The sequence below is a fragment of the Oncorhynchus nerka genome, linkage group LG25, assembly GCF_034236695.1.
Source record: "Oncorhynchus nerka isolate Pitt River linkage group LG25, Oner_Uvic_2.0, whole genome shotgun sequence".
NCBI classification, from domain to species: domain Eukaryota; kingdom Metazoa; phylum Chordata; class Actinopteri; order Salmoniformes; family Salmonidae; genus Oncorhynchus; species Oncorhynchus nerka.
Genome location: NC_088420.1, coordinates 33,540,394 through 33,554,365, shown reverse-complemented (window position 1 = coordinate 33,554,365; position 13,972 = coordinate 33,540,394). Strand labels below are relative to the sequence as shown.

The 13,972-nt window shown below is 44.3% G+C and overlaps 1 protein-coding gene across 3 annotated transcripts in view; it reads left to right on the top strand.

Moving 5' to 3' along the window:
* LOC115109408 (chromodomain-helicase-DNA-binding protein 2-like) overlaps nt 1–10,917 on the top strand; it is a 30,998-nt gene extending 20,081 nt beyond the window's left edge. For all 3 annotated transcript variants that reach the window (XM_065009747.1, XM_029634261.2, XM_065009748.1), the window contains 24 exons: nt 235–324; nt 511–701; nt 837–1,025; nt 1,157–1,316; nt 1,561–1,713; nt 2,196–2,267; nt 2,967–3,116; nt 3,351–3,499; nt 3,608–3,704; nt 3,847–3,939; nt 4,069–4,242; nt 4,853–5,022; nt 5,112–5,293; nt 5,427–5,565; nt 5,715–5,865; nt 5,982–6,098; nt 6,226–6,348; nt 6,473–6,613; nt 6,881–6,994; nt 7,233–7,411; nt 7,939–8,038; nt 8,150–8,354; nt 8,483–8,744; nt 8,878–10,917. In XM_065009747.1, coding sequence (XP_064865819.1) covers nt 235–324; nt 511–701; nt 837–1,025; nt 1,157–1,316; nt 1,561–1,713; nt 2,196–2,267; nt 2,967–3,116; nt 3,351–3,499; nt 3,608–3,704; nt 3,847–3,939; nt 4,069–4,242; nt 4,853–5,022; nt 5,112–5,293; nt 5,427–5,565; nt 5,715–5,865; nt 5,982–6,098; nt 6,226–6,348; nt 6,473–6,613; nt 6,881–6,994; nt 7,233–7,411; nt 7,939–8,038; nt 8,150–8,354; nt 8,483–8,744; nt 8,878–9,178 — 3,702 coding nt within the window. In that variant the 3' untranslated portion in view covers nt 9,179–10,917. The remainder of the gene's footprint in view (nt 1–234; nt 325–510; nt 702–836; nt 1,026–1,156; nt 1,317–1,560; nt 1,714–2,195; nt 2,268–2,966; nt 3,117–3,350; nt 3,500–3,607; nt 3,705–3,846; nt 3,940–4,068; nt 4,243–4,852; nt 5,023–5,111; nt 5,294–5,426; nt 5,566–5,714; nt 5,866–5,981; nt 6,099–6,225; nt 6,349–6,472; nt 6,614–6,880; nt 6,995–7,232; nt 7,412–7,938; nt 8,039–8,149; nt 8,355–8,482; nt 8,745–8,877) is intronic.
* Nucleotides 10,918–13,972: the final 3,055 nt, after the last annotated feature.

Sequence of the window (13,972 nt, the reverse complement as noted above, 5' to 3'; positions counted from 1 at the left end):
TGTTGCCAACCAAAAATGAATGTCCCCCTCTAATTTTTTATTTAACCTTTATTTAACTAGGCAAGTCAGTTAAGAACAAATTCTTATTTATGGGTTAAGCGCCTTAAGGGGCAGAATGACAGATTTTTACCTTGTCAGCTCGGGGATTTGATCTAGCAACCTTTCGGTTACTGGCCTAACGCTCTAACTACTAGGCTACCTGCCGCCCCTCTGCTTTGCTTTTGTGTTGAACAGATCCGTGACTATGAGTGGGTATGCCATCAGACGAAGAGAATAAAGTTCAATGCACTTATAACCACGTATGAAATTCTACTGAAAGACAAGGTAAGGCATCTGTATTTCTTGGAAGCATTTTCAGACAGATGCATTTCGATATACTGAATCGGCTTCGATTTGTACTGGCCAAAATAGTACACATTTTGTGATTATTTAAAATATAAAAAAGACAGAAAACATTTAATTGTTTGATTGAATACAACTCTCCACTCAATGTGTGTGTTCTGTCCATAGGGGGTGTTGGGGAACATAAACTGGGCTTTTTTGGGTGTGGACGAAGCTCACAGGCTAAAGAATGACGACTCCCTGTTGTACAAAACCCTGATTGAGTTCCGGTCCAACCACAGACTTCTTATCACAGGGACACCACTGCAGAACTCTCTCAAAGAGCTGTGGTCCCTTCTGCACTTCCTCATGCCTGACAAGTATGTACTTCTCCTCTCTATAAAATGCATCATGTATATTTTGGCAAATGTGGACTTTGAGAAGAACAACCTGTGCATTTGTATTCATTTACAGTGTTCTTATCTCGATGCAATTGTACTTTTCCCCCTCTGAAGGTTTGAAAATTGGGAAGATTTTGAAAGTGAGCATGGTAAAGGGACTGACAATGGCTACCAGAGCCTTCACAAAGTCCTTGAGCCCTTCCTCCTGAGGCGTGTAAAGAAGGATGTGGAGAAATCCCTGCCTGCCAAGGTAGAACAGATCCTCCGTGTGGACATGTCTGCTGTGCAGAAGCAGTACTACAAGTACGTTCTCTCAAATGTAGCGCTTCTGTCTATCCATGTCTGCCTGTCTGGACAGATGATTTGAGCAGTATCTAAGGTCTTACTCCTTGTCCCTGAAGTTAACTGGTGGTGTGTTTTGGTGCTTGTTTCAGGTGGATTCTCACCAGGAACTTCAGAGCCCTGCAGAAAGGCACCCGAGGCAGCTCCTCTGGCTTCCTCAACATCGTCATGGAGCTGAAGAAGTGCACTAACCATGGTTTCCTCATCAAACAGCCTGAGGAAGAGTGTGACACTCCACAGGAGCACCTGCAGGTAGGACTAGCAAGAAGAGCTCAGCTCAGCGCATTATGGCAAAAGATGTGTTATGTCCATGTGATAATACAGTGGACTAATTATCTCTACTTTTGCTGTTTTGAACATTTAGAAATACTCTCATTGGTTAAAATGGCAGCAGAGCATGATTACATGTAGCCACACTAATGTATCGGTTTGTTAGAGGGTGGAGAAGAGATGTTAATTTCCCTAAGTTTGACTGTTGACCTTTTGCGTATCTCAGGCGTTGGTGAGGGGCAGTGGGAAGCTGGTTCTTCTGGACAAGCTACTGACCAGACTTCGGGACAGGGGCAACAGAGTCCTCATCTTCTCCCAGATGGTGCGCATGTTGGACATACTGGCTGAGTACCTGGCCCTGAAGCGCTACCCATTCCAGGTAGGGTATAACAGGGGATGGCAAGGTAGCAGGTCCAACCCTTCAGTAGTGTACCTGCTGTTCTTTTATTCTGCATGACTTGTCCTTGTTCTCTTACGTCTCCATTAAATGTTAATACATCTTTATTATGGTGACTTAGTGAGGGTGTTTTCAGTAGCTGTTGAGATGTTGGAGTCCACTCAGATGTTAACCGACTCATGTGTCAGTGTTGCTGCAAACATGCTCTTGCATAGTTATTTTTATCCTCAAGTTATTTTTGATGGGGACTGGCTGGTCCCCAGAGCCAGAGTGACCACTGGGTCTTAGCACAGGTAAATAACTAGACATAGTTTTACTGTTGTAATTCTCTTTGACAATATGCTGCTTGTCTGATGGATCATATAATGCCATGTATAGCTGAGCATTCCCAAGTGGGATCTTAGGGTTTGGAGTTCAGGCAAGGTTCCAAGGCCTGAAAACTCTCTCCTTCCCTATCTTCTCAGCGCCTGGATGGCTCCATAAAGGGAGAAATACGAAAACAAGCACTTGACCACTTTAATGCTGAAGGTTCTGAGGTATGTCATCTATACTATGTTTTAGCTATTGCAGATTGCAGGTCTGAACATTCGAGGCGTTGATATTTGAAGTGTCTATGTCAGCCCTGAATCTGCGTTGGAACTCAGTTGGTATGCATTTCACTTACTCAGCGACGTATCTAACTGAAGATAACCATAGTGATACCATACATTAACATGACAGCCAGTACATTGTTTCATCTAGTGTTAAGATTTATTTTCTTCGGAAGTTATCATATTCTTTTGAGGTCAATTTAGCAAGACACATTTACTGACCTGTGATAGCGTAGCTCAACCAAGTAAAAACAAAATGGCCGTGACTGTTACCTGGGGTGTTTTACCACATCAGGTAAAACTTGATTTGGATCGTCCCAAGTAGATGGTTTGTAGATGTTCAATAACTGTCAACATTTCAACTAACTATCTACTAACCCTAGCTCAAATCTTAACCCTTATCCTAACACTTGTTCTAAACCTCACCTTTACTGTAACCTTAACAAGCCGTTTCTTATCAATAGGTAGTTTGTTGATATATGACCATCTGTGGATCATCTATATGGGAATATCCAAATAAAGTCTGAACCCACACCATAAAAGCCACAAGAACGGTTATCACACTTGACATGTTCTCTACTTCAGGCATTTTGTCCCTTCACCTGTGATTTGTTTTGAGAATAATAATCCCCCCTCTCTGTCCAGGACTTCTGTTTCCTGCTGTCCACAAGAGCTGGAGGTTTGGGTATCAACCTTGCCTCTGCAGACACTGTGGTCATCTTTGACTCTGACTGGAACCCTCAGAACGACCTGCAGGCTCAGGCCAGGGCTCACAGGATTGGCCAGAAGAAGCAGGTATCTACAACGAGACCCACTGTCCTAAGTATTGAGGGAAGGTTTAGCTAAGCACAAAATTGTTGGTCTGATTCTGGTGACTTGATCCTAATGAATAAAACCTGTGAGGTACAGTAGGAAGTTAGTTATCAGTTTGGCATACGTTTTCTTTGGCAGAGCCGTCATGGAAAATGTTTGTCTTCCAACTTTGTGAGTTGGACGTTTAAATGTCTCCTTTCTTGTATTTCTGAACAGGTGAATATCTATCGCTTGGTCACAAAGGGATCTGTGGAGGAGGACATTATTGAGAGAGCCAAGAAGAAGATGGTTTTGGACCATCTTGTAATTCAGAGAATGGACACCACTGGTCGAACTGTATTGGATAACAACTCCGGAAATTCAAAGTGAGGAAACTTCACCATGCGGTCTACTAGTCTTTGAGTGATATTTAGCTTTGACTGAAAACATGAGGTCCCTCAGGTTCTTAACTTAACATCAACATCTTTTCACAGCTCCAACCCATTCAATAAAGATGAGCTGACTGCCATTCTGAAGTTTGGAGCTGAAGATCTGTTCAAAGAGGCAGAAGGAGAGGAGACTGAACCTACGGTACACAGACACACATTTCTATTGATTATTTACTCTGTTGAAAGTTAAATTGTATGAGTGATCGATTTTCAAACTTCCAGATTTGCAGAATGTCTGCGTTTCTTGTCCTTTACATTGTACCTTTCTCTTTTCGCCCTTGCAGGAGATGGATATTGATGAGATCTTGCGGTTGGCTGAAACCAGAGAAAGTGACCAGGGATCAAGTGCCACAGATGAGCTTCTCTCTCAGTTCAAGGTACCTAAAAGTTGATCCAACTCTCAGCCTGCTTTTCACAATACTTCTCGGAATGCCTTTAGCTACTATTCTAACTAAAGATATATTATTATTCCCAGTCTCAGACAGTACATGTGTGTCTCCCTCCAGGTGGCCAACTTCTCCAACATGGAGGAGAGTGCTCCAGAGATGGTGGAGCGGATGGTGCCTGACTGGGACGACATCATCCCGGAGGACCAGCGGCGGAGGCTGGAGGAGGAGCAGAAGCAGAAGGAGATGGAGGACATATACATGCTGCCTAGAAGCAGGAGCTCCAATAAGAGGGTATACAGGAGAGAACACACATCTCACGTTAGATCTCTTGAGCATGACAGAGATGTCTACTCCATGGTGCAGCTCAGGTGGCTGTGTGTGAAGGGGCTTCCCCAGGGAGTATGTGTGCTGCTGAACTGTTTACTTTCATCCTCTCCTGCTCTCTGTCGGGGGACTGGGGGTCTGATGGGGTGGTAATGAGGTGTTTACTGCCTCACGGTGTAGGTGAATCCCTGGTGATTCCACTGCGTGTGTATGTGAATCTTCTGCATGAGAAGCTTCCTTAATGAATCATTAGGGCTTATAGCAGCATTGTCCCTTGTGATGCAACAGTGGGTATTTATATCACACAGATCACCTTCAACACCATAGGATATTATTCAAATTCATGAAATGCATGGAAGAGTCATCTCAAAATGATTCATTAGTGTGATTCAATTATAATTCTTGATTAGATTTTCTCTTGATTTTATTTAATATTATAGTAGAGAAAACAAACATCCTTAAACATTTCAGCATTCAGAAGTATTCATAACTCAAAAAGGTATTGGGCAATTACAATCAGTAGGAAATAGGTTTTGCTTGTTGTGTCTGAAGGTTGTATTGTGTCTATTAATTGCAGGCCCAAGCCAACGACAGTGACAGTGACGTTGGCTCCAAGCTGAAGCACCGCTCCTCGGGCTCCGAGAGCGAGACGGACGATAGCGGCGATGACAAGAAGCCAAAGAGGAGAGGCAGGCCCCGAGCCCGCAAGAACAACGTGGAGGGTTTTACTGATGCAGAGATCCGCAGGTTTGTAGGTCTCTTTGGCCATTTAGACTGAATGGTTTCTCAGTGTTTCATTAAACACTTAGTTCATATTTTACACTTTCCTTCACCAGGTTCATCAAGGCTTATAAGAAATTTGGAGCTCCGCTTGAAAGGCTGGAGGGTATTGCCCGGGACTCCGAGCTGGTGGACAAATCCCAGGCAGACCTGAAGAGATTGGGCGAGCTGATCCATAGCAGCTGTGTGACTGCTGTCCAAGAGCATGAAGAGCACCTCAGAGAGAATCCCAGTGAAGGTGAGTGTGTCTGACTGCTGCCGACAGCCTGCCTGCCTGTCTGTCTGACGGCCTGTATGATTCAGATTTTTAGGAATCGGGGCTTAGAATGTGTGCGCTAATGTTTTGACTCATGCATACCCGGTTCCTTTAGCCAAAGGCCCTGGGAAGCGCAGAGGTATTAACATCAAGATCTCAGGAGTGCAGGTCAATGCCAAGTCCATCATTCAGCACGAGGAGGAGTTTGAGCCACTGCACAAAGCTGTGCCAGCTAATCCTACTGAGAGAAACCAGTAAGTTACCATTGCAGATATCAGATGAAAATAAATATTACTATAACAGATGTGGGTCAAAGAGGTAACAACTGATGCAGACACCAGGGCATTGTCATGATTTGCTGCAGTAGCAGAGGGTTTGACCACCTCTCCTCTTTTCGCCACAGATTCCAACTGACCTGCAGAGTGAAGGTGCCTCACTTTGACGTGGACTGGGATCTGCAGGATGACACTCAACTGTTGCTGGGGGTCTATGAGCATGGCTACGGAAACTGGGATCTGATGAAGACCGACCCCGATCTCAAACTCGCAGACAAGGTAACCATCAGAATGTCAGACTAAAAAATGTTCTCAGAAAGCTGTGGAGCTCGATGAAACTATAAAGCTGTGCGTTAGATTGGCTCCTGTTAACAAATTGTATTCTATATGCACAGATTCTCCCAGATGACCCAGAGAAGAAACCTCAAGGGAAGCAGTTGCAGGCCAGATCAGACTATCTTCTGAAGATGCTGAAGAAAGAAGCGGACTGTAAAGATGTTACTAAGGAGGAGGTTAGAAAAGACATGGCTGCTCTGTTTAACAGGACCTCTCTTAAATAATAAATGTACAGTCTGTCTGGTATTGGTTTCTGCACAGTATATACCCCATTGGCTCATCATATCTCTCCCCCCCTCCCAGGCCAAAGTGAAGAAGAGGAAGCCTCGGTTGAAGAAAGAGAACAAGGCCCCTAAAGATGAACAGGGCAATGACATCTCCTCCCCCCGCATGTCAGACAACCCCTCAGAGGAAGGGGAGGTGAGGGTAAGTCATCTCAAAACACCCAGCTCTACCTGCCTATCAACCACCAGCCTTTTCACAAGGGAGTTTCTTGTTGGTTACAGAACTAGTTTACTTATTTACTGTTCCGTGTTCTTTATTTAACCAGGATGACGGGACTGAAAAAACTCCCACAAAGAAGAGGCAGAAGAAAAAGGATAACAAAGAGAACAAAGAAAAACACGGAACTCCTAAAAAAGAGAAGGACGCGGACAAAGACAAAAAACGTCCGAAGCCAAAAAAAGAAAAGGTACTTTGGCAGTGGCAAACTTTATGCCTTGTGCTGCGGTAGTATACAATCTCACACCCACTAACCTTTTCTGTTTCCAAACAAATGGGTGAACATTTAGCTTTGTCTGTGTTGTTGATGGTAGATTTAGGAGCAAGATGGGGTGTACAGATTAGGTTATAATATTGCTCCTAGATCACCGGGAGGGATAGTGTCACTGTGCAGGTGTTTGTATGGAGATCTGTGTTAACCTGCTTGGTGGTGTCTGTTTGTTTATCTGTGTCTCAGGCAAAAGGAGCTAAAGGGAAGAAGCCCCAGGGGCCGGTCCACATTACTGCTGGGAGTGACCCTGTTCCCATCGGAGAGGAGGACGATGAGCTGGACCAAGAGAACTTCAGCATAGTGAGTTATTGCACCCTGTAACGACTAGAGCATGGCCATGCTAGTTACCCACCGGCATGGACAGGATAAGGAAACATATTAACTACGTTGAAGACTAATGTAGGTGTTAATAATCCATTTAATATGTCAAACATAATGGATGTTCTGTTACAGCTGAGGATAATTGAAACATGGATCATCTTTGGCTTGGCGCTCTCTTGTACTTAGCGGAGTAAACTGTCTGTGTGTGTCTGTCCAGTGTAAGGAGCGCATGAGGCCGGTGAAGAAGGCCTTAAAACAGCTGGATAAGCCTGACGAGGGCCTGTCTGTTCAGGAGCAGCTCCAACACACACGCACCTGCCTGCTGAAGATAGGAGACCGCATCACTGAGTGTCTTAAAGCCTACAGCGACCCAGAGCATGTCAAAACATGGCGTCGGTAAGCCCTCAGCCAACCATAAGTTATAAACTGAGTGTACAAAACATTAGGAACATCTTTCCAATATTGAGTTGCATCCTTTTTTGTATGGATTCTACAAGGTGTTGAAAGTGTTCCACAGGGATGCTGGCCCATGTTGACTTCAATGCTTCCCACAGTTGTGTCAAGTTGGCTTGATGTCGTTTGGGTGGTGGACCATTCTTGATACACACGGGAAACAATTGAGCACTTTATTTAACCTTTCGCCTCCCTTTCATCTACACTGATTTGAAGTGGATTTAACAGGTGACATCAATAAGGGATCATAGCTTTCACCTGGTCAGTCTGTCATGTGAAGAACAGGTGTTCCTAATGTTTTGTACACTCAGTGTATGCACAGAAGGTTTGATTATGAAACCAACTCCTTGGTCATTTAGGTCAATCTATGTTTTTAATTCTGATGCCATTGAGTTTCATTAAAATAGTTCTCCATATTAAGGTTAAGTCTGTGACTTAACATGACTTACCAAGATGTCTTTGTTTGGCAGGAACCTCTGGATTTTTGTGTCTAAGTTCACAGAATTTGGAGCGAGGAAGCTTCACAAGCTGTACAAGATGGCTCAGAAGAAGCGGTCTCGGGAGGAGGAGGTGAGCTGGTCTCTTTTCTCCTAGTATGAAAACTCACAGGCTTCTGTAACAAGTACAACCAGACATGTTATTTTTGCTTGGTCCTGTGCTTGACCCTTTGCTAATTTTCAGAAGGAGCATAGAAAAAAGGGGGATGACCCGTCAGGCAGGAAAAAGACTTTCCGAGCAGAGGCGTCTGGTTCCAGTCGAGACTCCACCGGCACCCAGCCATCGTCCAAGTCTCATCCAGGCATGCCCCACCCCTCTCCAACGTCCCCCCATGGTCCCCACAGAGAAGGCTACAACCAGTCCAACAAGCGACACTTTGGAAATGATGGTAAGAGTTGTTTATTTTGTATGAAGTATGCACAATTCTACAACTTTGCAGCAATTGTGTGGATTTCTATTAAAAAAATTATATGAGCACGACACCTCACGGGCCACTATTTTATCTTATTATAAAAGATCGAGGAGATTGGCAGCGAGATCGTAAATACAACTACCCTGGAAATAGCAACCAGCCCTGGCAAAGCGAGCGGCATCATCCATATGATGCCCATCGGTATAAGGACCATCACTATGGTGACCGTCGTCCGCGTGAAGACTCCTACCGCAGCAGCTCTAGTAGTTACCGTAGTGGCGGCAGCAGCAGCTCCCCTCGGAAGAGGCCGTATGACCAGTATGACAGCGACCGAGAACACAGGGACCGTCGTGCCTATTACGACAGGTGAGAATTAGGCCTTTTCAAACACAATAATGTAGAGGTTTGTATTGAAATGTAATGCTAAAATCATATGACTTGTGATAGCTTGTAGCTCTGTAGTAGTAAGCTCTGAAAGATATCATCCCTCTTGCTCCAGACATCCAGACTCAAAGCGGAGACGCGGCGATGACTTCCGTCCTCCCCAAGACTTCAGGGGGAGTGGAGGCCATCCCCAAGACTTCAGGGTGAGGATGCCAGAGCATAGGGGGCCCCCGGGGCCAGCAGGGCCAGAACACTTCACCCGGCCCTATCCAGACAACAAACCCCCCCCCATGCTGGACCCACGCTCCCCACAGGCGCAGAAGTCCCCCCAGGACTCGCGCTCGCCAACTGCAGAGCGGACTGCAGAGCAGAAAGCAGCTTCGGCTGATTTAAACTGGAACAACAGGAAGACATGAGGACTGTCGCTGAAGGACAATGTGAGTGTATTTTGTTCAGGTGATGAACACAGTGTGAACTCCACATGCTGCTGAAGGACAGGTCTGGGCTGGCTAGACTCACTGGTTTGCTTGGCCTGACACACCCTCAGTCGCAAATACTCTGTTTACCAGCAAACACCAAACTCCAAACCCCTCCTCCGGGTGTGACTGTGGTAGTGAACTGTCTGTGCCCATATTGAAATCTATTACAGATGTTTTTTTTAGATGAAATGACAGGTGATCAGTCAGTGTTAGTGGTGAGTCTGTAAAATGCCTGTGGATCACTAGTCCCATGGACTATTATCTGGGGAAAGCTTACAATGCCTAAAAGGTTGATGTTGACTGATCTTGGAACATAAAAGTGCCTACAGTATTTGGCCTTTTTGACTGTTAGAGGTATGGGATTATTCCCAAAGGAACCATGACTTTGATTTCCTTTTTTGTGTTTAGCTTTATGCCATTATGATGTCCATAGGAAATGTTTCTGTAAAAATGTTATATTTATCATGTCACCCTCACCTTCAAATGTTTATGAATCTTAATGTTGAGATGGTCGTGCAACTATCATCATTTAATAAAGAGATGCACCTTCTTCCCCAAATCCAAATGGGAGTGCATCCGTATGTCTAAATTGAAGTGGAGAATAGTAAGTTAGTCAGCTTGCCAGTACCTAGTCCTCAGAATGACTATTTAAAAGGTTTTAATGAGCATTTCTCATTACTGTTGATAATCATTCTTCTGAAAAGACATTCATCATTGCAAGTTTCTTTAAGTTGATAAAAACCACTTACTCGCTGATAAGTTGAGGACCTAATGAAAGGACAACTTTCTAAGCAGTATTTAAGGTAATTCATTGGGCAAAGGTTCAGAAGAACACTATGACTATGTTTAAGCTATCCCTAATAACATTTTATTTGTAGATGTGCAAAGAATGAAGCTATTTCAACCATATTTCTGTGTCTTATGTATGAATGGTACTTTTGCATCTTACATTGCACTAGAAGTACTGCACTCTACCGCTTTATTCCACCCATAAAAGTATTGAATGATGTTTGAGAAGACTGGAAATCATTTTCTCTTTCTCTAAAGTTAAAAGATTGCTGTCGCTGGGAATCAAACAATGTAACTAACTTCTGGTAAATTTTCAAAGGGACATTTGAGTGTTTACGGATGTGGTTGATGACATGCTGTTATTGGTCAATCTGGTTCAGTGCCAAACCAGAGACTGGCCCTGCTCTGGTTCTTATGATTTCTGGTGTTTTGGTGTGCTTCTCCATTTGTGCCTTATTTTTGTGTATATTTTCATACTGTATATGGGTTCATGTACATTAGTGTACTCTACTACAGCAATGATGCAGTATTAAACAGTCATGTTTTGAGACTTTTCTCAATGGATGATTTGTGGAATGCTTGTTAAGTGAAGACTGGAGGTGGGAACAAATTGTTAAGTTTGTCATGTTCTTCTGTAACTCCCCACAAGTTATTGGGAAAAGGATAAACAGCATTACACAGGTGAATCTGTGTATGTCCTCTGTGGGTAGATCTGTTACAAGGAATAGCCAACCAACACCGCCTTCCTTCTCTCCACGCTACAGTCCCTGGACCTGTCCTCTTGAAAACAAGCCGAAATAATTTATATTTGTGAAAGCCACTCTTCACATGAAATGTACTGTAAAAATGTTAATAGACATGTATTAAACTTTCCTACATTATGAAAAGCATTGTCACTTGTTTATTCATCTAGTAAAGTATAAGACCAACAATCAGTCTGATTATGATAAAGGTTGATTGCTATAAGAATGCTATTAATGATGTCATTGGGAATCTTGACCCTTCCCACAACATTTCCAGTGCATTCAGACCCCTTCACTTTTTCCACGTTTTGTTAGGTTACAGCCTTATTCTAAAATGGATTAAATAGTTTAACGTCAATCGACACAATACCCCATAATGAAGCAAAAACAGGTTTATGAAAATTTTGCACATTTTTTACTAAAATGACATTTACATAAGTATTCTTCAGACCCTTTACTCTACTTTGTTGAAGCACCTTTGGCAGCCTCGAGTCTTCTTGGGTATGACGCTACAAGCTTGGCACAACTGTATTTGTCAACCCTCGCAAGGCTGCAGGCCCAGACGGCATCCCCAGCCGCGCCCTCAGAGCATGCGCAGACCAGCTGGCTGGTGTGTTTACGGACATATTCAATCAATCCCTATCCCAGTCTGTTGTTCCCACATGCTTCAAGAGGGCCACCATTGTTCCTGTTCCCAAGAAAGCTAAGGTAACTGAGCTAAACGACTACCGCCCCGTAGCACTCACTTCCGTCATCATGAAGTGCTTTGAGAGACTAGTCAAGGACCATATCACCTCCACCCTACCTGACACCCTACACCCACTCCAATTTGCTTACCGCCCAAATAGGTCCACAGATGATGCAATCTCAACCACACTGCACACTGCCCTAACCCATCTGGACCAGAGGAATACCTATGTGAGAATGCTGTTCATCGACTACAGCTCGGCATTTAAGACCATAATGCCCTCCAAGCTCGTCATCAAGCTCGAGACCCTGGGTCTCGACCCCGCCCTGTGCAACTGGGTACTGGACTTCCTGACGGGCCGCGCCCCAGGTGGTGAGGGTAGGCAACAACATCTCCACCCCGCTGATCCTCAACACTGGGGCCCCACAAGGGTGCGTTCTGAGCCCTCTCCCGTACTCCCTGTTCACCCACGACTGCGTGGCTACGCACGCCTCCAACTCAATCAAGTTTGCGTACGACACAACAGTGGTAGGCTTGATTACCAACAACGACGAGACGGCCTACAGGGAGGAGGTGAGGGCCCTCGGAGTGTGGTGTCAGGAAAACAACCTCACACTCAACGTCAACAAAACTAAGGAGATGATTGTGGACTTCAGGAAACAGCAGATGGAACACCCCCCTATCCACATCGATGGAACAGTAGTGGAGAGGGTAGTAAGTTTTAAGTTCCTCGGCGTACACATCACAGACAAACTGAATTGGTCCACCCACACAGACAGCATTGTGAAGAAGGCGCAGCAGCATCTCAAGGCCATCAGACTGTTAAACAGCCACCACTAACATTGAGTGGCTGCTGCCAACACACTGACTCAACTCCAGCCACTGTAATAATGGGAATTGATGGGAAATGATGTAAAATATATCACTAGCCACTTTAAACAATGCTACCTAATATGTTTACATACCCTACATTATTCATCTCATATGTATACGTATATACTGTACTCTATATCATCTACTGCATCCTTATGTAATACATGTATCACTAGCCACTTTAACTATGCCACTTTGTTTACATACTCATATGTATATACTGCACTCAATACCATCTACTGTATCTTGCCTATGCCACTCTGTACCATCACTCATTCATATATCTTTATGTACATATTCTTTATCCCCTTACACTTGTGTCTATAAGGTAGTAGTTTTGGAATTGTTAGCTAGATTACTTGTTGGTTATTACTGCATTGTCAGAACTAGAAGCACAAGCATTTCGCTACACTCGCATTAACATCTGCTAACCATGTGTATGTGACAAATAAAATTTGATTTGATTTATTTGGGGAATTTTCCCCCATTCTTCTCTGCAAATCCTCTCAAGCTCTGTCAGGTTGGATGGGGAGCGTCTCTACAGAGATGCTCGATCGAGTTCAAGTCCGGGCTCTGGCTGGGCCACAAGTACATTGAGACTTGTCCTGAAGCCACTCCTGCATCATCTTGGCTGTGTACTTAGGGTCGTTGTCCTGTTGGAAGGTGAACCTTTGCCCAAGTTTTAGGTGCTGATTGCTCTGGAGCAGGTTTTCAATTATCTGTACTTTTCTCCGTTCATCTTTCCCTCGATCCTGACTAGTCTCCCAGTCCCTACTGCTGAAAAACATCCCCACAGCATGATACAACCACCACAATGCTTTACCGTAGGGATGGTATTGGCCAGATGAGTGGTGCCTGGTTCCCTCCAGACCTGATGCTTGGCATTCAGGCCAACTAGTTCAATCTTGGTTTCATCAGACCAGAATCTACTTTCATGGTCTGAGAGTCCTTTAAGTGCCAAGCGGGCTGTCCTGCCTTTTACTGGGAAGTGGCTTCTGTCTGGCCACTCTACGACTGGTGGACCGCTGCTGCTGAGACAGTTGTCATTCTGGAAGGGTCTCCCATCTCCACAGAGGAACTGGAGCTCTGTCACAGTGACCATCAGGTTGTTGGTCACCTCCCTGACCAAGTCCTTTCTCCCCCTATTGCTCAGTTTGGCCCGGTGGCCAGCTCTAGGAAGAGTTGGTGGTTCCAAACTTCTTCCATTTAAGAATGATGGAGGCCACTATATTATTGGGGACCTTCAATGCTGCAGAAATGTTTTGTTACCTTTCCCCAGATCTGTTCCTCGACACAATCCTGTCTCGGAGCTCTACGGACAATTCCTTCGACCTCATGGCTAGGTTTGTGCTCTGATATGCAGTCAACTGTGAAACCTTATATAGACAGTTGTGTGCCATTCCAAATCATGTCCAATCAATTGAATTTACCACAGGTGGACTCCAAGTTTTAGAAACAGGATGCACCTGAGCTCAATTTCGAGTCTCATAGCAAAGGTCTGAATACATGTTTTTTTATTTATTTTGAATACATTTGCAAATGTCTATACCTGTACGCTTTGCCATTATAGGGTATTCTATGTAGATTGAGGACGTGTTTTATTTCATCAATTTTAGAATAAGACTGTAACAAAGTGGA